General features: G+C 39.6%; 1 protein-coding gene across 1 annotated transcript in view; it reads right to left on the reverse strand.

Annotated features, from left to right (window-relative positions):
* Positions 1–1,252: 1,252 nt before the first annotated feature.
* Positions 1,253–21,103, reverse strand: part of pptc7 (PTC7 protein phosphatase homolog) — a 34,228-nt gene continuing 14,377 nt past the window's right edge. The window contains exons 2-6 of the mRNA XM_002937690.5: positions 20,051–20,230; positions 16,461–16,659; positions 9,195–9,318; positions 8,893–9,022; positions 1,253–6,951 (exon numbers count right to left, since the gene is read on the reverse strand). Of these exons, the coding sequence (XP_002937736.1) occupies positions 6,893–6,951; positions 8,893–9,022; positions 9,195–9,318; positions 16,461–16,659; positions 20,051–20,230 (692 nt within the window). The 3' untranslated portion in view covers positions 1,253–6,892. The remainder of the gene's footprint in view (positions 6,952–8,892; positions 9,023–9,194; positions 9,319–16,460; positions 16,660–20,050; positions 20,231–21,103) is intronic.

A 21,103-nucleotide genomic window follows, 5' to 3' on the forward strand; every position in this document is an offset into this window, starting at 1 on the left:
GGCCTAATTGGACAAGGAGAAAACTCAGCATCAGCCAGGAATAGAATTCACTGCAATTCTATGCAACAGTGGCCACATGGCTAAGAGAACATTATTAAGCTGCCCTATAAATGTGAGGGTGGTACCTCTCTAAATCCGTTATGCTTCTCCCTTCAGTCTGTTCCCACACTGCTACAGACATCCCATGTTCCTGGGGCCATCACTTTTATATTCATATTATATTTGGGGTGCTAGGTTTGATCCCACTTTGGTATTTTGGGTTGTTTTTACTGCTGTGCATTATTTATAGTGTTACAGAATTTTGCACTTTAGATTGCCATGTAAATACCTTTTGTACATCGGCAATATACACCTCTGAATATATGTACCATAGAGACATTGTAGTGCAATGGGAGACAGTTCAGGAGTGCAACACAGTGTCAGCACATAACATTTCCTGGTTTGGTGGAACGCACAACCATGGTGGTCAATACTGACACATGCAGGGGGCCCAAAGGGGTTAGCATCTGACACTGAAGGAAGTATGGCAGCTCCACATGAAACAGTTTGGGCTCGGGCCAGTGGTGCAGCCGTCTGAGGCAGTAGCCCCGATGCTGTCCCCCATATCCAATCTGTGCTTATCTCCTTAGCATCGGAGCGGGTCCTGGGGGTGCTTTATCGCTAGTGCAGAAATTTGGCTCTTAAAAGGAGAAGGAAAAGTAAAAACTAAGTAAGATTTATCAAAAGAAACACAGGATTTATTGTCTTCTTTTATGCCTTCTGTTTCAGACTTCCTGCAGCCCACAAGCTGCACAACCATGACATGTGCCAGACTGCAGGGGTCCCAAACAAACTGTACCGATTTCACAGGTTGATCACAAGCCAGGAATTTAGATTAGAAAGCAGCAATGCAGCTGTATAAATTACTAAACTGACCACCCAACACACCCATATCATAATTGATCAGATTTTTTTTTCATGCAGAGGTTAATTGGCCAAATTTTTTTTTTTAAAAAGCCAAACAATAATGAAACAAAGAAGGGGCCACACCTTTATTGATAGCTTCCCACTGACAAGACAGGTTATGGCTGATGGGTTATAGAGAGTTGTGAGTACTCAGTTGGTATGAGCTAGACTTAAAGCTGGGTATATTCTTCTGTAAGCAATGGAAAGTGATCAGTGCCATGATTTTCCTTCTAGCTCAGTCCTGTATGCCATTGGTCTTCACACCTTACTGTGTTCCCATAAGGCAAATCAAACACAAAGGCAATGGTTTTTAATATAAATACTATATTTATTAAATAATTTCTTACAGTTTCAATTTATTTACAAAGCTATTCCTGTATTTAAGTGACACTTCATACATCAGTTGAAGACATTTGCCTAAGAAATATACAATGGCATAAAAAAGAGGGGGAGGGGTCAAGTATGCAAATACATGTCTTCTGTACCCTCACTCTCAACATCCACATAAAGGTGTTTAGAAAAACATTGGAAGGTGGGTCTCCGACAGTGTAACAAACTGCCAGGGTCTCGGCACAGTGCCGCACAGTAAGTAAGTTCATAATCTAATCAGACTTATGAACTCAACGAACCCTTAAGCGGAAAGACTCTGACACCATGTGGAATTTGCTAAGGTTAAGAAAACATTCAAACTGTTATCAGTCACGGTTGCCTATATTACATCATCATTACATCATCACTCAGCGACAAACAGCCACTCGCACCTTTTACCCTTAATACAAAGTAGTGACATACTGATAAAGCAGCATTAAATAAGCCAAATATCCCTTTTCTACCACCTACACACAACATTCACTTGTGACTCCCCACCCACCACAATGGATCAGCCCTGGCAATACAATGGGTTATGTACAGTTAGAATAAATGATTCAATACATTTGATCACACAATTACCTTTTAACTCTTTCAAAACAAAAAAAGTGCATGTGTTAAGATTGGTTTGTGCGCAGACAGCGTTAGCGGAAGAGATCAGGCAGAGACATTCACACTGAGTGGCAATGTGCAAAACCAAGACTGGCACATCCGCTGGCACCCCAGTGCTTCTACTACACAATGCTGATTTTATGGTGAATGATAAAAATAGGAGTTCTTATACTACAGTATTGCTTTATACACAGAGCTGGAAAGCTATTCATTCGCTGTACATGTCTTTGGTGTTCTGGCAAGAGAAAATGCGATTAATGGTAAATCCATCTTTGATCATTCGCAAGGAGGGTTTCAGTGACTACAGAACACAGAGCTGATAAAGAATTGCATAAAATACATGCGGGAAACAGCAGGAGGAATTATCACACAAAACAAAGAGGAAAACATGAGACAACACATGAATAAACCTGTCTGGGAATCGTCATGTAAAGCTGCCCATACATGGGACAACAAAACATGCCGAATCGGCCCCTCCAGACTGAGATGGCACCTTCCTAGCCCATGTAGGGGGCCCTCCAAACAGCTTGCATAGCCAATACCGGTCAGAAAATTGGCTGGATATCTAAAACATAGGTTAGCAAATCCAGCCAGGCAAGGACTGGGTCAACACATTGATCTGTGTATTCTTCAGACGCCATGGTGATCCTATGGTTGGCCCAGATGACCAGATCATCCATAATTGACCCAGTGTGCTGGTTGCTACACTATGCCCAGTTTAAGGTCCTAGACTTTGCTTTGGTGGTGGTGGTGGGGAGGGGGGGGGTATTTCTGCAGATTTAGGAACTTAATATGGCATCCATTTGCATATTCCTGGCTAGAAGCTCCGGGTCACATCGTGACATACTTGCCCCCAAAAATAACAAACTCTAGATGGTTAATGCCTCCAACTTGGGGCAGCAAATGCATGATATTCCAAATAATCAGTTGCTTTTACAGTAAAAGCATGTAGAACCGAGTCAGGGTGCTGTACAAAGGCTAAAATTGCTGCCATTTCTATTTACCATTAAAGGTACCATAAAGCTACAACCAGCAGTAAAAGCCCCTAATCAGTAGTTCTCTTCTTTCATAAAACCTTATTTAGTCTGGTAGTGTCAGGCCATTACTGACCCAGCAGGGGGCAATTTATGCTGGACCTTTACATAGAAATGAGTGGCACCTTCCTTGCCCCATATGTAGCATTTTCCCAGTTCAGTACAGACTCCCCTTGTGCTCTTGGTATGGTGTCAGCTGCCACATTACACTGAATATATAGACCCAGTCCAACAATACTGGGGACACTATTAAGGCCGCACTTACAGAGACCCGCAACTGCTCCACTGGCCAAATGCCATGCCCCTGCCTATTGCTCTATGATCTGCCACTGCCTTGTATGCTTGCTCATGTTGTCAATAAACTAGAGGAAATTGCTACAAAAAAACCCAAGTGCCTCGGGTCACCTGCAAATTACATCCAAGAAAACAGGAGGCAGGCATTGTAAAGGCTTACGCCAACTCATGTGACCTCTAAGATTTGGGTCAGACCAGAACCAAAGTACCAGTAACGTCTCAGAACAGGCATGGTGTCAAGCCTAAATTTGACACAAGGCTACATTTCCCAGTCAATGAAGTAAGCTAAACTGTAGCAGACAGAAGTATTTGAGGAGTATGGTTTTGTTGCTTTAGGTGAAAAAAATCCAATTAAAAAGCCATAATGCACTTCTAATGCAAAAGGTTACATTTGATGTCTGTGTATCAACTTTAAAGAGAATATATATCCCTATAAGTAGGTTTTACATTTTCTATATTTTCTGACCAGTAAAACCACTGTGGAATAGAAGAGTCTGCATTATTTTTGGTTATTTGTTAAAGTAGGAGCTACCACATTGGCCGCTCCTTAGAGATACTGAAATCTCAGCTATAGATTGAGGCCATGTCACATAGGCCCATGAGCGACAACTGATATATAGCAATAGATTCTGCCAATAAGAAGAACTTGCAGTGAAGGAAGAAAACTGAAACTGCCAGGACACCTGGAAAAAGGCAAATGTATGTGAAGGCCTCAGCCATTAATTTAAACAGGATTCTCATCACTCTTTTCACTCCCTTCCTGATGACCTACACACACAAGCTAAGGTGTGGGCTCTATTTCTTTTCTTGGGGATAATTTCTCCCCTCCTTTCTTTGCTCCAGTAAAAACATAATAATCAGGATCAGACTGCAAGAGACTTAGGGGTATATTTATCATGCTGTGTAAAAAGTAGAGTGAAGCATTACTGGTGATGTTGCCCAGGGCAACCAATCAGCAATTAGATTAGAACAGTTAGAAAACCAAAGACAAGCATTTGATTGGCTGCTATGAGCAACATCACCAGTAATGTTTTACTCCACTATTTACACAGTATGATAAATATCCCCCTTGATGTTCTATTGAATAGAAAGTCATGTGTATTACTGGCCCTTTAATCCACAGTTCTGCTGCAGAAAGCATTCCTATACACTCCTCCAGACACCATAGCAAGACACTACCTACAGATGTTTCCATACTGTTCACTGATTATTTGGACCATTGTAGGCCAGTGGTACAGCTCAAACAACAGTGACACTCCTAACTTAGCTTCCAACCTGCCAACATACTTTGAGCATTTATTCCTCAGTGTGAATGTTTGGTGCCAACCCTGGGGCCATTAGCAGACTATGTATGTGCAAGCAAACAGTGAGAAGCAGTTTTAGCAGCCCAAAGGCTGAGCATGGCATAGAGATAACACTGGTGCCCATGTATATGGGCATGGAGCCTATGGGAACTAATAGCAACCAACTGGCACACTGGGGCAATTCCAAGCGGCAATAATCCCCTGTGTTTTATTACATTACAATGTGACACAAACACAGGGGACTTGCCTGCTTGGAACTGCCCCAGCGTGCCTGATTTCATATTGCATTGCATTGGAGGGGGTGTTGATCCCCCTGACTGAGCACCAAGCTATATCTCATCTATGAAGCCAGGGTGTGCAGACACATCAAATATCCAGCGAAAGACAATCGTTACAAATGCCACCTTCTACCTCAACCATTATTTAACATAAGCTCAGCCTTTAGATGCTGAATTTCAGTGCTGTCGCTCTTGTCAAGTTAAGGGCAGTTAAGGCAATTGAAGAAATATTTTAAAGTGACCTCAAGGACAAAATATGCTTTTCTTAAAGTGGACCAATAACCAACATATAACAATATAAAATTGCTCATAGTGCTCTTGAGAGCATTTTACCTTATTGAGATTTTAGAGATTTCAGGATATTCATAGTTGTTACGTTGTTAATATCAGAAATATTTACAGTCGGGAAGCAACCCCAGATGCCCCCCTGCTCAGTTCTATCGCTCCTGTCACATTGACTAGGGAGGTATTGCTTGGCCGTCACTTCAGCCAAACAGGGGGGGCTCAGACTACATTATAGTATATATACACTATATATAGGTGTGTATTGTACACACAGTGTGCGCATATTATATTAATGTGTATAACACACACACACACACATATATAGTATATCTTATATATACTATAATATTTATAAAATATGCTCAAAAGAGCATTCTGAGCAATTTTACATTAAGTTATAAAAGAATGGTAGGGCATAGGTCCCTCTTAATTTAAAAGAATAGCTCATTACCACTGAAATTTATCCGCCTGTTACAAGCATGACACACAACTGTTATGACATGTACATAGTACATGTTGAAAAGTGTTTAAATAAAAGCTGGACATGGTTATGCAGATACAGTACAATTTCACTAAAAAAAAGTACAGTTTGAGGTAACGTGACACACACCACACCGATAATACAATGAAATATGTCCAATAACATTTGAGAGACATTTTTAGTACACAGAATGTTTGATAAGAAATGTAGTCCCAAAATATTATTGACATTGTTACAATTTATATAATTCCCAGAAATATATATTTATTTGTACATAAACATGGCTTTTCAGTTAATTCCCCATAGAAATACCAATTCCCATGTTGGAAGGAACCAACAAGCTGATATGCATACCGTTAGAGCAGCCGTAACACTTACAGCTAAGTAGAGGCTGGATGCTTGGGATAGCAATAACACGTGGTGACTCTGCAGATACTCTGTCAGCCCCACCATAAAAGGGGAAACAAGAGTGTTTTAGATGCAGTGGGAAGTAACTGTTCCCATTTTTAAAGTTGAACATGTATCGATAAAAATAACTTTTCATTCATTACTTTTCAACTGATAAGCAATTGGGGAAGTCAGTACTAAGAAGGAGATCCCTGTGCATAGGTCTGCACTCTTACTCTTCTAGTTGTTTTATAATAGTGACAGTTCCCCTTTAATGCAGAGTTGCAGTATGTATTTGCATGGACAACAGCTAAATGCAAATGATTACACACTCCCCAGTTCCTGGATGTAGTATTTCAGTGTACTGTACATTGCATTGTACACAAACACCTTGCAAGTGCAATGGGAAGTCATTCTCTCCAGCGCTTATCTGTCTCTGGCACCAGAATTGGGATGAGACATGACAGGGGGGTGCTGGAAAAGTAAGTGCTAACATTGTGTATAAACATTTGCAAAGATCTGATGTAAGTAGATATACCGAACCTCTGATCACTGGTTACTATACAGGTGCAAATTTGAAGGGGTGAATTAATTAGTTTCCCTTTAACAATAGTAAAAAAATACAAACAAACAAAAAAAACCCAAACCCTATTGACGATGGTTTTTTTTTTTCCCCATGTAAGACCTTTCACTTTCCTATCTGATGGATCATTGATTAGACAGTAGTGGTTTGTGATGAACTCAGTCAAACTAAATACATACACAGCATCGAGCCGCTTGTACAACTGGCCAATGAAATCGGTGAAAAACTGCAATCCTGCCAGCAGGAGACAGTGCAACATAGCATTAAAAGTTCTAGAGTAGGCAAAGGGGAAAGGAAAAGCGGATGATGCCTCAAGCGCTCTAGTCTGTATATTCAGCTACTATTGACAGGAGAACAGTGATGTCATCTGGTTTTCCACCTGGGGCAAAAAAAAATAAAAATCAACATTATATATACATACACAGTGTTTATTTACACACGGCCCTGCTTTTATCCCTGTATGTGACAAATAATCTCTGATGCATTTATTCTTACACATTAAAGTGCTGGTCTTTCAGTGAATGGGAGGGCTTGATGGGCTGTTTTATTCATGAATAAAAGAACATTTGGCCTTCCCACCTCCCTCCCAACAATCTATTTACATGTCAGATCTACAAGCAATTCTCCAGCCTGCTCATTTCCACAACCCATGAAAAGATATCTTAAACAAACGCTGGACAATACTGTATGGTATCAGAAGCAATGGACAGATTCCGTATGAGTGGGAGTACATTCTGCTCATTTGGGCCAAAAGCCGGAACAATCAGAACTGCTGTGGCTCCTCCTTACTTGCTTCTTTGCTAATGCTTTAGCAGATGGAACACATGTATGGGTATGTTGCTGCAGCATACTATTTCATTACTATGGTCACTTTTTATTACTTAACCTTCTGGCCAGGCCCTCTCCTACTCATCTCCCAGTCACTTATTTAAACCACTGCATGGTTGAAAGGGTTATTTGGACCCTAACAAGCGAAAGCTGCTGAGATTCCAACCTGGAGATCTGCTAACATAATTCAAACACCGCAAAAAAATAAAAGGCCATTTACAAAATATCCTTATATATCACTGCCTACCTCATACTATAAGTTAATTTAAAAGTAAATAGCCTTAAAACATTCCCTGAAATATTACTAATACAGCTCTGAAAAGGTCAGTGTTATGGCCTCACTGTAGTTAGCCCATTAAAAATGGATATAATGTCCAGAACATATCTTAGTTAGGATCAAATATAAGGTACTGGTTAATTGTTAGAGAGAAAAAGGAAATGAAAGAAAAACAATTATTAATTCCTTCTTGGCTATGTGCGCACTAAAAGTATTTTGTATGTGCATTTCTAAAAACTGTGTGATCAAGTCAGAACAAATACAAAATGTTTTCCCATAAGATTCTTTGTGCACATTGCTGTGTGCGGGGCCCTCAGAATGTATGTGCATGCGCATACGCTTACAGCTCACAGTGAACATTGCTGGCAACCCTATATGTGGCTGTTACTAGTTGGGCTTGCAGCTTTTTTCTTGCTCGCACTTCCTCTGTCTCTTAAGGTTGCTGGCCACTGACTTGCTTAGCGTTTTTTGATATCCTATATCCTTTGGGCTTAAAGTATCCTTTGGACACTTACTTAAAGCAGTTTAAGGTATTCATGCCATGGATTTATGTTATTTACAACCAGTCTTGTTATATGTGATGGAATGTCAACCTCTTAGCAACTTTGCAATTACAGGTATAAGACCTGTTATCCAGAATGCTCAGGACCAAGGGTATTCTGGATAAGGGGTCTTTCTGTAATTTTGATCTCCATACACTTAAGTATAATAAAAAAAAAAAATCAATAAAACATTGATTAAACCCAATCGGATTGTTTTGCATCCAAGAAGGATTCATTATATCTTAGATGGGATCAAATACAGGGTAAAGTTTTGTTATTACAGAGAAAAAGGAAATCAATTTTAAAAATCTGAATTATTTGATTAAAATGTAGTCTATAGGAGACTGGCTTTCCGTAATTCGGAGCTTCCTGGATAACGGGTTTCTGGATAACTGATGCCATACCTGTAATAAAATGCTAATGGCTGTTAGAGTCACTGAGCTTCACAGCCAGAAAAAAAAAATATTTCTATGTGAGGCTACATTACTTAAACCATTGGCTGGTTGCTAGAATAAATTGGACCAGCTGCTGAAGAAAAAGCTAAATAATTAAAGGACCAATATTAGGGAAAATGTCAAAATCAAGTTATAGTGGCCCTTTAAAAGCACATATAAGCTATTCATAAAGTTGCAGAACTTGGAGGAGCACATATTATACCACACGTATTGCTTACCTCTTACATTCAGCCCATAGTCACATGCAAACTGTGCAAAAGGTGACATATAATTAGGATCATAGGCCAAGTCGTGTGCTTGTTCAGCAATGCTGCGTGCCGTCTGCTGTATACTTTCATAGTTTGCATTCTAAACAGATGGGCAGAAAGAATGGCAATATGAGAGGGCACGTATTGCATCAAACAGATAATAATAATATGAATCTATACAGACAAAGCATGTGTGTCAGTGACCAGTTAATAATTCCACCTTCCATTAGAAAAATGAACATTCTTCTGTAGGCAAAAAGAAATCACTCTACCTTTAACTTCTTTAGCTCCTGAAGAATCATGTAGTCAGGCATGTTGTCAAACAGCCCATCAGTTGCAGTGAGAATAATGTCTCCTAGCTGAACGTCAAAGGAACTACTATCTGCAGCATCAGGGCTGTGAAAAGACAAACATGAACAATTACAGTATCTGGTAAAGGCACATTGTAGTTGAGGCTGAAATAAAGACAAATATCCATCTAGGTCACATGTCTACTGGAGTTGACATTTGTGACTTTGGCAGTTTATTAATACACACATTTAAAGGCACTCTCAATGTAATGTGCATGTTATTTAGGATTAAATACCAGGAGGTGGAAAAGTTCAGACGCCTCAAACTTTAAATGCGGCTGATGATACAGACACACAGAATTCAGTCAAAAGGAACTAAAATAGCAGTTTGCCCATATAAAGCCTGGAAAGATAATGTGCACGACATATAATAATCAAACACGTGTATTATACTTACACTCATTTTTGTAAACAAATTAATCTAAAATTTAATGAGGGTGTTTCCTCAATGGTGTGGTGGAAATAAAGCTGGAACCACCCATGCCTCTCCCCAGCAAGCATAATTGAAACCATCTGACCCCACTGGTCTGAAGTATTCAGCCTTATCCAGCCAAAAAGCAAAAAGCATTAGTACTAGTAGCAATGGGTGGTTTTATTTACACTCTATAGCAGGGGTCCCCAACCTTTCTTACTCGTGAGCCACAGTCAAATGTAAAAAGACTTGGAGAGCAACACAAGCAGCATAAAAGTTCACAGAGGTGCCAAATAAGGGCTGTGATTGGCTATTAGGCAGCCTCTATGCACACTATCAGCTTACAGGGGGCTTTATTTGGTTGTAAGTCTTGTTTTTATTCAACCAAACCTGCCCCCAAGTCAGGAATTCAAAAAAGGCAACATCCAAGGGGTTGGTGAGCAACATGTTGCCCCCTCCTGTGACATCAGTATTAGGTTGGGAAGTTGATAGAAGTAAAAGGCATTTCAGATCAATCACAACTCTGCCACCTGAATATTCTGTAAGGGCTCTGGCACACGGGGAGATTAGTCACCCGCGACAAATCTCCCTGAAATGCCATCCCACCGGAGAAAATGTAAAAAGCCGGTGGGATGGCATACGCGGCACAGTGATTTCCCTGAAATTGTGTAAGTTTCCTCTCAAGGCAACTTCCGCGATTTACATTTTCGCCGGTGGGATGGCATTTTGGGGATATTAGTCGCCTGCAACAAGGGAGATTTGTTGTGGGTGACTAATCTCCCCATGTGCCAGAGCCCTAAGTGATTTTTGCTCATTCGGAAAAACAAAAGGGAACAGTGTGTGCTTCACATGTAAATTACAGGATTGTGATATTTACTAAACAATTATTTATTGTGTAATAATAATGTGAAGTTATTTTGTGACCTTGCCTCAGCTGAAAAGCAGTCCTGTAAGCCTTAGGCAGACAGAAAAAGGCTGATCCGTGCAGCCGAAGCAGTGTTTCATAGGCAGCAGAACAACAGGATTGAATATTATGTGTGTGAGCATTTGCTAATAGATGTCAAGGTTAAGTGCAACGGTCATACTCCTGCTGAATGTGCACCTCTTGCCAGTTTCTACTATTCATCTGCCATAAAGGCATCCTATGAGAGAGCAGATTTCTAAACACTCCCATCACGGAGCTGTGTGCCAAGTGAAGTGTGCTCTCCTTGGCTAGAACATAGTGTGCCGCTGCATTTGTTTTACTGCTGTGAAGGCAAAGTGAGATGACTTTGATCACATGCCCTGCAACTTTAGTCTCCACTGAGCAGTAACCATTCCTCCAAGGAAACATCATATCAAACCGTGAACTAATAGAGAAAAGCATACACGGTTATATAGTGATGCAGTGCAGTACTTTTTCACTATTAACTGAAACACATTATTAAATATACAAGAGGGCCTGCCTTGCTGTGTGTTAGGAAGGGGGTGAGAAAGAAATGCTGGGAGGCAGACATTAGTGGCCAACTCGGCACCTTCAGATTGACGATTTGGGTCATATATGGTCCCTGACCTATGTTCAGCTCAGCCAATACCAGACTATCAGAATGGAGGTAGGCCTTTTATGGTGATGGAGGTCAGCAGATAATTTAATGCACTGTGCCATAAGCTTTAAACCTGTGTAACCACCCTTGTCTCCCTGCCAGATGGCCACAGACTCCTTGTTATATCCCAGAGGGATTCTATAGCATTTATAATCCTATTTCAAGAAGAGGGTGATTTAGAGCACTCTTTGCAAGCACTTTTACAGAATCTCAGAAGAAAAATCAGTTTTAAATGTCTCCATTAGGCAAACCCATAAATAAAATTAAAAAAATAGAGCTATATATATGGCCTAATAATGTGTCGTACTTCTATGGACTTCATTCTTATTGTTAATAAATGAGCAGCATGAAATTGTGTGAAAAAGGCTATAACAGGATATAAACATTGGTAACATAATGGCATTTTACAAAAACATTTGATATTTTCTGTTAAAGAATAAGTAAATGGACCACTTAATAGTGTGTTAAATTGCATCAATGCCCTGTCCTAGAAGTGTGCAACCATGTTTAAAAACCCACCTAGCAGAGGAGATGGTTGGTATCTCACTGCACTAACGGGACCTGTACATTTGTGACCAGCTATATACATTTGCCTATTACACCCTCCTTTCCCCACCAAGCTATCCTACAATCAAGAATCTGCAATAACTTGCTATGGCTCTGGGACACAGCAACAACATCAGGACTTTCTGTTGCAGTAGTACAGGTATGGGATCTCTTATCTGAAAACCCTTTTTCCAGAAAGCTCCAAATTACCAGAAGGCAAATTTCCATGAACTCCATTTTAAGCAAATAAATCTATTATATTTTTTTTTTTTTAAATGATTTCCCTTTTCTTTGTAATGAAAAAGTGCCTTGTACTTGATCCTACATAAGCGGCATGAATCTATATTGGTGGCAAAACAATCCTATTATTTTTAGCAATCGTAAGGGACCGTAATATAAAAAAAAAAAAAAAAAAAATTTATATATATATATAAATTTTCCAACCGAGTCGCACTCCCAATTCGTTAAAAAGAATCTTTTATTTGCAAATCTTTAAAAAGTTCCATATAGTATCATCAAGTAGAGCAAAAATATTAGTTAGACATACCACTTAAGCGCAACGTTTCGGGAAAACTTGTGACCCCTTTCTCAAGCGCAACAGCGTGGCCATCTTACTTTTACAAAGCATATCAACTTGCCATTCCGTACTTAAAGAGAAGAAGGAAGTGACGTAGCGAGTCACCATGGAGACCAAACAACACAGTGTTCAGCCTACATGGAAGTCGATACACCTATCCATCAAAATAGCTTATACATAAGCAAGACTAATATAAAGTTTTTCATAATGACATATATATCATAAGGAAAAGAGCTTAGCAATGTATATACATATAGAAATAGAAACCTCCATATTAGAAAAGACTTAAAAGGTAGCAAAACATAGTGCATAATTAACTGGACCAAAAAATCTTTTTACAGAAATAAATGTAAATCAAAGTCTCTGTTTAACCCCATAGGGGCAAGTGTATTTAATCGATGTATCCATTCAACCTCAGTTCTTTTTAGAATAGAGACACGATCTCCACCTCGTCTAGGAGGAGGGATATATTGTATAACGCGGAATCTTAGATCTTCAGATGTATGTCCCATCTCAAGACAATGTCGAGAGACGGGCAAAGTGGTGTTACCTGTATTAACAGTTGATCTATGTTGGGAAAACCTATCTCGAACCTTCTGGGTGGTTTCACCAACATAGATCAAATCACATGGACACACTAACATATACACTACAAAGTTAGTGTCACAAGTATTGTGGCTACGGATATTATAAACTTTCCCTGTAACAGGGTGCGTGAAATTGGCACCTACCAGTACAAAACGACATTGAGCACAGCCTTTACATTTAAACATGCCTTCTTTTGGCGGACCAAGGAAGGTGAACCTTTTTGGAACAGAGGGAACCTCGGCACGAACCAACTTACTGCCTATAGTACCACCCCGTCGGAAGGACATCATGGGTGGTTGTTGGAATGTTAGAATAGAAGGGTATGACTCTCTCAAAAGGTGCCAATGTCTACTCAAAACTGTTTGTATCTGACGGCTATGTACATGATATTGTGAGACAAAAGTCATACGTTGTCCTACCCGATTCTTTTTCATTTTATTTGGGCCACTATAGTTTGACACTTTAGACAAACCTTCTTGTAATACTTTTTTAGGGTAACCCCGATTGCCCAATTTCTTTTCCATTTTATTTAAATCGTTATTGGCAGTATCCTCATCATTAGCTATTCTACACACCCGAGTAAATTGGCTAATAGGAACAGATTTTTTAACTGATGACGGATGAAAACTGTCATATCTAAGTATATCTATAACATGGTCCATCAGGACATAAAATTCACTATGACAGCAGATACCCACAAAATTGTTTTTCTGGATGTTGAAATTACTAGAAATATTGACCGTTTTCACACACGTATATATACTAAACCCACTGACCGTAACCAATTACTTAGATATGACAGTTTTCATCCGTCATCAGTTAAAAAATCTGTTTCTATTAGCCAATTTACTCGGGTGTGTAGAATAGCTAATGATGAGGATACTGCCAATAACGATTTAAATAAAATGGAAAAGAAATTGGGCAATCGGGGTTACCCTAAAAAAGTATTACAAGAAGGTTTGTCTAAAGTGTCAAACTATAGTGGCCCAAATAAAATGAAAAAGAATCGGGTAGGACAACGTATGACTTTTGTCTCACAATATCATGTACATAGCCGTCAGATACAAACAGTTTTGAGTAGACATTGGCACCTTTTGAGAGAGTCATACCCTTCTATTCTAACATTCCAACAACCACCCATGATGTCCTTCCGACGGGGTGGTACTATAGGCAGTAAGTTGGTTCGTGCCGAGGTTCCCTCTGTTCCAAAAAGGTTCACCTTCCTTGGTCCGCCAAAAGAAGGCATGTTTAAATGTAAAGGCTGTGCTCAATGTCGTTTTGTACTGGTAGGTGCCAATTTCACGCACCCTGTTACAGGGAAAGTTTATAATATCCGTAGCCACAATACTTGTGACACTAACTTTGTAGTGTATATGTTAGTGTGTCCATGTGATTTGATCTATGTTGGTGAAACCACCCAGAAGGTTCGAGATAGGTTTTCCCAACATAGATCAACTGTTAATACAGGTAACACCACTTTGCCCGTCTCTCGACATTGTCTTGAGATGGGACATACATCTGAAGATCTAAGATTCCGCGTTATACAATATATCCCTCCTCCTAGACGAGGTGGAGATCGTGTCTCTATTCTAAAAAGAACTGAGGTTGAATGGATACATCGATTAAATACACTTGCCCCTATGGGGTTAAACAGAGACTTTGATTTACATTTATTTCTGTAAAAAGATTTTTTGGTCCAGTTAATTATGCACTATGTTTTGCTACCTTTTAAGTCTTTTCTAATATGGAGGTTTCTATTTCTATATGTATATACATTGCTAAGCTCTTTTCCTTATGATATATATGTCATTATGAAAAACTTTATATTAGTCTTGCTTATGTATAAGCTATTTTGATGGATAGGTGTATCGACTTCCATGTAGGCTGAACACTGTGTTGTTTGGTCTCCATGGTGACTCGCTACGTCACTTCCTTCTTCTCTTTAAGTACGGAATGGCAAGTTGATATGCTTTGTAAAAGTAAGATGGCCACGCTGTTGCGCTTGAGAAAGGGGTCACAAGTTTTCCCGAAACGTTGCGCTTAAGTGGTATGTCTAACTAATATTTTTGCTCTACTTGATGATACTATATGGAACTTTTTAAAGATTTGCAAATAAAAGATTCTTTTTAACGAATTGGGAGTGCGACTCGGTTGGAAAATTTGTGTATACACGGAAGGACTCGCTGTGAATGGAGTTGAATACGCACCCATACTTTTGTACTTAAACTGAGTGCACCGCAAGTTGGATTGTCATATATATTATATATATATATATATATATATATATATATATAATGTACTCTTGCTCTGCACTGGTAAACTGGTATGTTTGCTTACAAAACCCTACGGGCTCAGGTACACGGGGGATTAGTCGCCCGCAACAAATCTCCCTTGTTGTTTGCAGCAAATCTCCCCAATATGACATCCCACCGGCGAAAATGTAAATCGCCGGTGGGATGGCATACGCGGTGGCGCGAACACAACTTTTACCAGTGCAGTACTTTGATTTTTTGGTAGTGTTTCTTAAATTCTTAGATTCTATAATGATTTTAGTTTTTATTTCTAAATTACACATAAAAAGGACAGGAATTAAGAATATGCCTATTGTGAAATTTCAAAATTAAATATAAAAAAAAACAACCTGTTCTACTGGAGAAGCTCTATTAACTGATATATTCTGATAAAAAATAAAAAACGTTTTCCCATGACAGTATTCCTTCAAGCAAACACACCAGTTTTACCAGTACAGAGGAAAAGTACGTTGTATTTCTGTTATTTTGAAACACTTTTTTATGCTAGTACTGTTTCTGTAAGGCATGGAGATCCAAATTACAAGATCCCTTTTCTGGAAAACCCCTGGTCTCACACATTCTGGATAATAGACCCTTTACTTGTATTAAGTACTGGCTCTAGAAACGTACACCTAATTTCAAGTTTGCCAACATGCCAGACACAAGTTATACACAATAAAAAAAAAAAAAAAACTTACAAAGCTAGAAATTTCCAGTCTTTAAAAAGTTCCATCCTTTAAAGGAGAAGGAAAGGCTAAGTCACTTGGGGGTGCTAAAATGTTAGGCAGCCCCAAGTGACTTTAATCGCTTACCTCGTACCCCGGGCTGGTGTCCCTGTTAGGAGAAAACAGCACCAGCCCGGGGTACCTGGAGCGATGAGCTTCCTCCTTCCGGCTTAATTTCACTGCGACTAACACAATAGGCACATGCGCAGAAGAGTGAAAAGCCGACTTCTCTGCTGAAGTTCGGCTTTTCACTCTACTGCGCATGTGCGTGAGCGATACAGGAAGGAGGAAGCACTGCAGCTACCCCGGGCTGGTGCTGTTCTCTCTGAACAGGGGCACCAGCCCGGGGTAAAAGGTAAGCGATTCAAGTCACTTGGGGGTGCCTAACATTTTGGCACCCCCAAGTGACTTTGCCTTTCCTTCTCCTTTAAGCAAGAACTGTAGTCTACAGGGCAAGGGTACATACCTGTCACTTAGCACTGCTCCTTCAGCTTCTGGAGGGGCTATAGACAATTGGAATGGAGTGTTGAAGTAATGCTGCTGTTCATCTGACCGATGTACAACTTCACCTGCTCGAACAACCAGAAATCCAGAGTCTCCTAAATTTGCTGTGTGTAAACGATGACTTGTTCTGTCTAGGACAACTAGACAAGCAGTGCTACTTCCTGGAAAAGGAACACAAAAGTGTCAATGTGCATTATATGTACAGTAAACTAGACAAAAGAAAATATATCCAAAATATATAAGATTCTATTATTTCTGCAGACCCCTAATGCCCAGCCAGTAACAAATTAAAAATGCCTCCCTCCAACCCAAAACACAGAAGGCAATGATGGCTTATATGCATAAGATTGTATAATGTTTAAGGCCCAACAATAGAATTCTACCTTAAGGGCTCTGGTACACGGGGAGATTAGTCGCCCGTGGCAAAACTCCCTGCTCGCGGGCGACTAATCTCCCTGAGTTGCCTTCCCCCTGCCATCCCACCGGCGAACATGTAAGTCGCCGGTGGGATGGCAGACGCGGCGGCGCGATTTCGCGCAAATAGCCGCAAAAGACTCGCAAGGCTTTTCTGGCGATTTCCCGAAATCGCCCCGCCGCGTGTGCCATCCCGCCGGCGACTTACATGTTCGCCGGTGGGATGGCAGGGGGAAGGCAACTCGGGGAGATAAGTCGCCCGCGAGCAGGGAGTTTTGCCGCGGGCGACTAATCTCCCCGTGTACCAGAGCCCTAAAGCTTCAGTACTTCATGGTCTGAGACTATGATTTCTAGGCACCATAAAACATTTACCCTCTCTTTCTCTTTTATATTAGGATCCACCACTCCTGAAGACAGGGCAATGTTAGGTTTGAAGGCGGTTCTACTAATAGATAAGAGGAGGCAGATAAAAGGTGTTGTAGATAATGTTTTTCAAGATCTATTTTGTACCCTTCTAACATAAGCTTTAGCGTCAAAGTGTCCTGAATAGCCTTCTACTGTACCTTCTGGGAGTACATTTAGGTGTCTGCCACGAGGAATACTTTCCCAGGCCAAGAAGACTTGACTATCCCTGTATAAAAGTGTATGGGCTTGCTGCATTGTATGCATTGTAAGAAGGGGCGGCAGAGTCTGAGTTTGTTCCAGGGCAGGGGGATCTCAATAAAATAAGAACAAGAGGCTTTCATTTTACTATAGACAGTAACACTTTAAGACATATTTTGAACTGCCCTTTTTTTGTTCTTTTAAACTTCTTCTGCAGCTATCTTTTGAAACTGTTGTCTTAAAGCACACCCACACAAATGTCTGTTCATAAAAAACTACAAAGCTGACTGTATAAAATCACTTTCAGACTTCTCTGGGTTTATAAGAAAACTTATAAAAATGCATTTTAGTAGAAGTGATTGAGTACTTTCAGTTTAGCATACATTGAGGTAAGAGCAATGACTCGTGATAAAGGTTTTTATAGGTCCCATACTAATCACTACATTTGTCAACTGCATCAAACCATTTCCCATGATTTTTCTATTTAAGGCATGTTTCACTTTGTGTTCACAGTTAATTTAACATATTTTGCTTGTCTGCATTTAAGCAGATTTAAGTAAATGGACCAAAATTCAATAGGACTAGCAACACAATAAATGTGAATAATGCCTCTCTATAGGGAGAACTGTATATATTCAGATTGTTCTTGAGCTTAAATACGGAACAGATCCGCACAGTGCTTTTGTTGTAGTGTGTAATACCAGGTCATGAATTCGCTGGCACACAGCTTAATTGCTAGTGCTGTACCTTAATGTTCATTTAAAATGTGTCACTTTACACATAAAGAACAAAATACACTACAAAGAACAAAATAGTTTAATAACAGAGAAAAATGCAAAATGCACCCTGAACATAACTAACACCTATATATACACACTACTATAAAAAAAAGGAATGAAAGTATGTTCTCTGTTTTGAATATTTTTTTTCATACCATTCATGTAAAAGACATTGACAAATGCGTTTCTTATTGTTACCCAGTTTAAAATATTAAGTATGGTAACAAGTAATTATAAGTGTGTTATGATGTACAGTACACCTTTATCAACCTGTTTCCTTGTTAGTGAACTTGAACTTGGTAGTGAAATTTCTGGCAACAAGTCAGGGCATTAAAAGTCTTTTAGAAAGTTATACCAATAATAAAACCTCATGGTCATTAAAGGTTATATTATTTTAAATAGCTTGGCCTAAAATATCAGGTCAATATAGAATATGAATTCAGTAAGTGATTGGATACCTTCAGTAGCAATAACCCAGTCACCATATCTTATCTGTTATAAATAATAGCTATACTTGGAAAGCAATAAAATTGTCTCTCAGCTAGGACAGAACATCCTGAACAACTCTGACCTTTACATTAATATTAATGACATTTGCTTCATCACAAGTCTGTGCTCTACAGATGGATTTCAGCTCAGACATCTTGCGGAGACTGCTTAAATACAGTTCATGTTGTCTGGATAGAAATTCTCAGACCTAAACATTTAGGCAGTGGGCCTGGGCACAAGACTGTTATGGAATGCAGAGTTTCTTAATATATTTTTTTCCAGAAAATAAAAGGTAATGGAATTACTTTTGTGACCTAAAGGGTTAGATCCTTGCTTTAATTATATTCTATTGTAGGAGAAAAATGTAACTATATTCATGGTGACCCAACCTAAAGTGCATGAGGACCCATACTGGAAGGATAAGTTGTGGTAAGGCAGTTATAATAATTTTTAAATGCTTTACCACAACTTGCCCTTTCAATATATGAATATAATGTATTGTTTGTGATTTTAGCTATGAGAACAGAAATGCAAATATGGTATCCTTTATCTGGAAACGTGACATCCAGAAAACTCTGGAAAGGCCATCTCTTTTAGGGCCAAACAAATAACAGTTTTCTTTAATTTCAGTTTTCTCTTTATAATATTAAACCAGCACCTTGTAGTGCATATGTCCATATTGGTTGCAAAACAACCCTAGTGAGCTTATTTCATATCTACATTTTAGAGAAGACATAAGGCTGATGCCACACGTGGCGTTTTTACGCTGCGTATTTTCTAATTTTCTCGGCGGCTGAAAAACGCACAATATCATCATCCATAGAAATAACTTGAAAAGACTCGAAGCAAGCCACACAATGCGTAAATACGCTAGAAAACGCCTTACCACGGATTTTTCAAGCGTTTGCTGAAATACGCCAGTATTTGCACAGCAAGCTATTCCTATGTATACACAAAGGCAGCTGCCAGACCTAGCGGAAATACACAGCGTTTTTTACTATTTCGCACTATTAGCACCATGGAAACGGGATTTGCTACGTCAGCAGTACTAGGCTGAAAAACACCATAGTCAGGGGCTGTGTGGCTTGTGCGGCGTTGTTAGGCTGAGAAAATACGCAGCATAAAAATGCCACGTGTGGCATCAGCCTAAGGTATTGTTATTCAAATTACAGAAAAACACACCATGTCCCAAGCAATCTTGATAATAGATCCTACAGCTGGATAGGAAGGGAGGAAGCAAAGTTTTGCAGCAAAGTTTCTTGCTTACCTAGTAAAGGAACTTTGTTCTGAAGCAGCTCACAGTAACTTGAGGTGAGAATTCCAACAGGGCTGGTTGGCACAAAACGTCCCTCTTTTACCAAACGTTCACAAGTTCTCATCAGAGTCTCTGAAAACTGAGAAGGGTCAACACCATAGTCCCGCCATCCACCCACTCCATCAGCAACACCTGTGGGAAGGTTTAAAAAAAAAAAAAAATTAGGGCAGGGTCAGGGTATAGAAAGCAGAGTGCAAACATCAGTGCACATATTAAATATAAATACAACATGACTCAAGAAAAGAGGGACTGAATAAGAGAAGAACTATGATAATGCAGTCATTTTCTACTACCAATCTGCAACCTGAAAACCAGGAATTTTATAGTATGAAGTGCATGTTTAAAAAAGGAACAAAATCAAGCATCTCTGCCACATTTTCTTGAGAAACTGCAGTCCAATGTGTCCTCTAAGGAAAAGATTTTGCCTTGACCGAACTGTGAACCTTGTAATCCAATAGTACCCTGACAGACCGAACACTGCCATAGGAGATTACTCATTTTCTAGCTGGGAACAGAGAACATTTTCATCACCTAACAGTAACAGAGATAAGTAGCTAAAAGTAAATGTATTATACTTGACTTACAAAATCTAAAGAATACAAAGGAGTTTTATTAAATATTTTTGGGGATGCAATGCTCTTTGTTGTTGTTAGCATTTTTAAGGCTTTAGAATCCCAATTAGATATACTCCCTTAAGCACCTCTTTTCTCCAGCGTAAACAATCCCCACTTGACTTTTTTTTTTATAATGGAGATCCTCCACAACCTTTATGATTTGACTACTCTTTTATGGAATTTTCTGTTTCAGTAAATGTTCCTTTTAGTACTGGTGACCAAAGCTGCACTTCCATGCTGTTCTCCATTAGGAATTTGCCTTAAGGTGGCCATACACGCACCGATATTATCGTACGAAACCTCGTTTCGTACGATAATCGGTGCGTGTATGGCATGTCAGCGAGCCGACCGATATCGCAGGAAGCTGCTGATATCGGTCGACTCGCCGATC

Source organism: Xenopus tropicalis, chromosome 1 (assembly GCF_000004195.4).
Source record: "Xenopus tropicalis strain Nigerian chromosome 1, UCB_Xtro_10.0, whole genome shotgun sequence".
NCBI classification, from domain to species: domain Eukaryota; kingdom Metazoa; phylum Chordata; class Amphibia; order Anura; family Pipidae; genus Xenopus; species Xenopus tropicalis.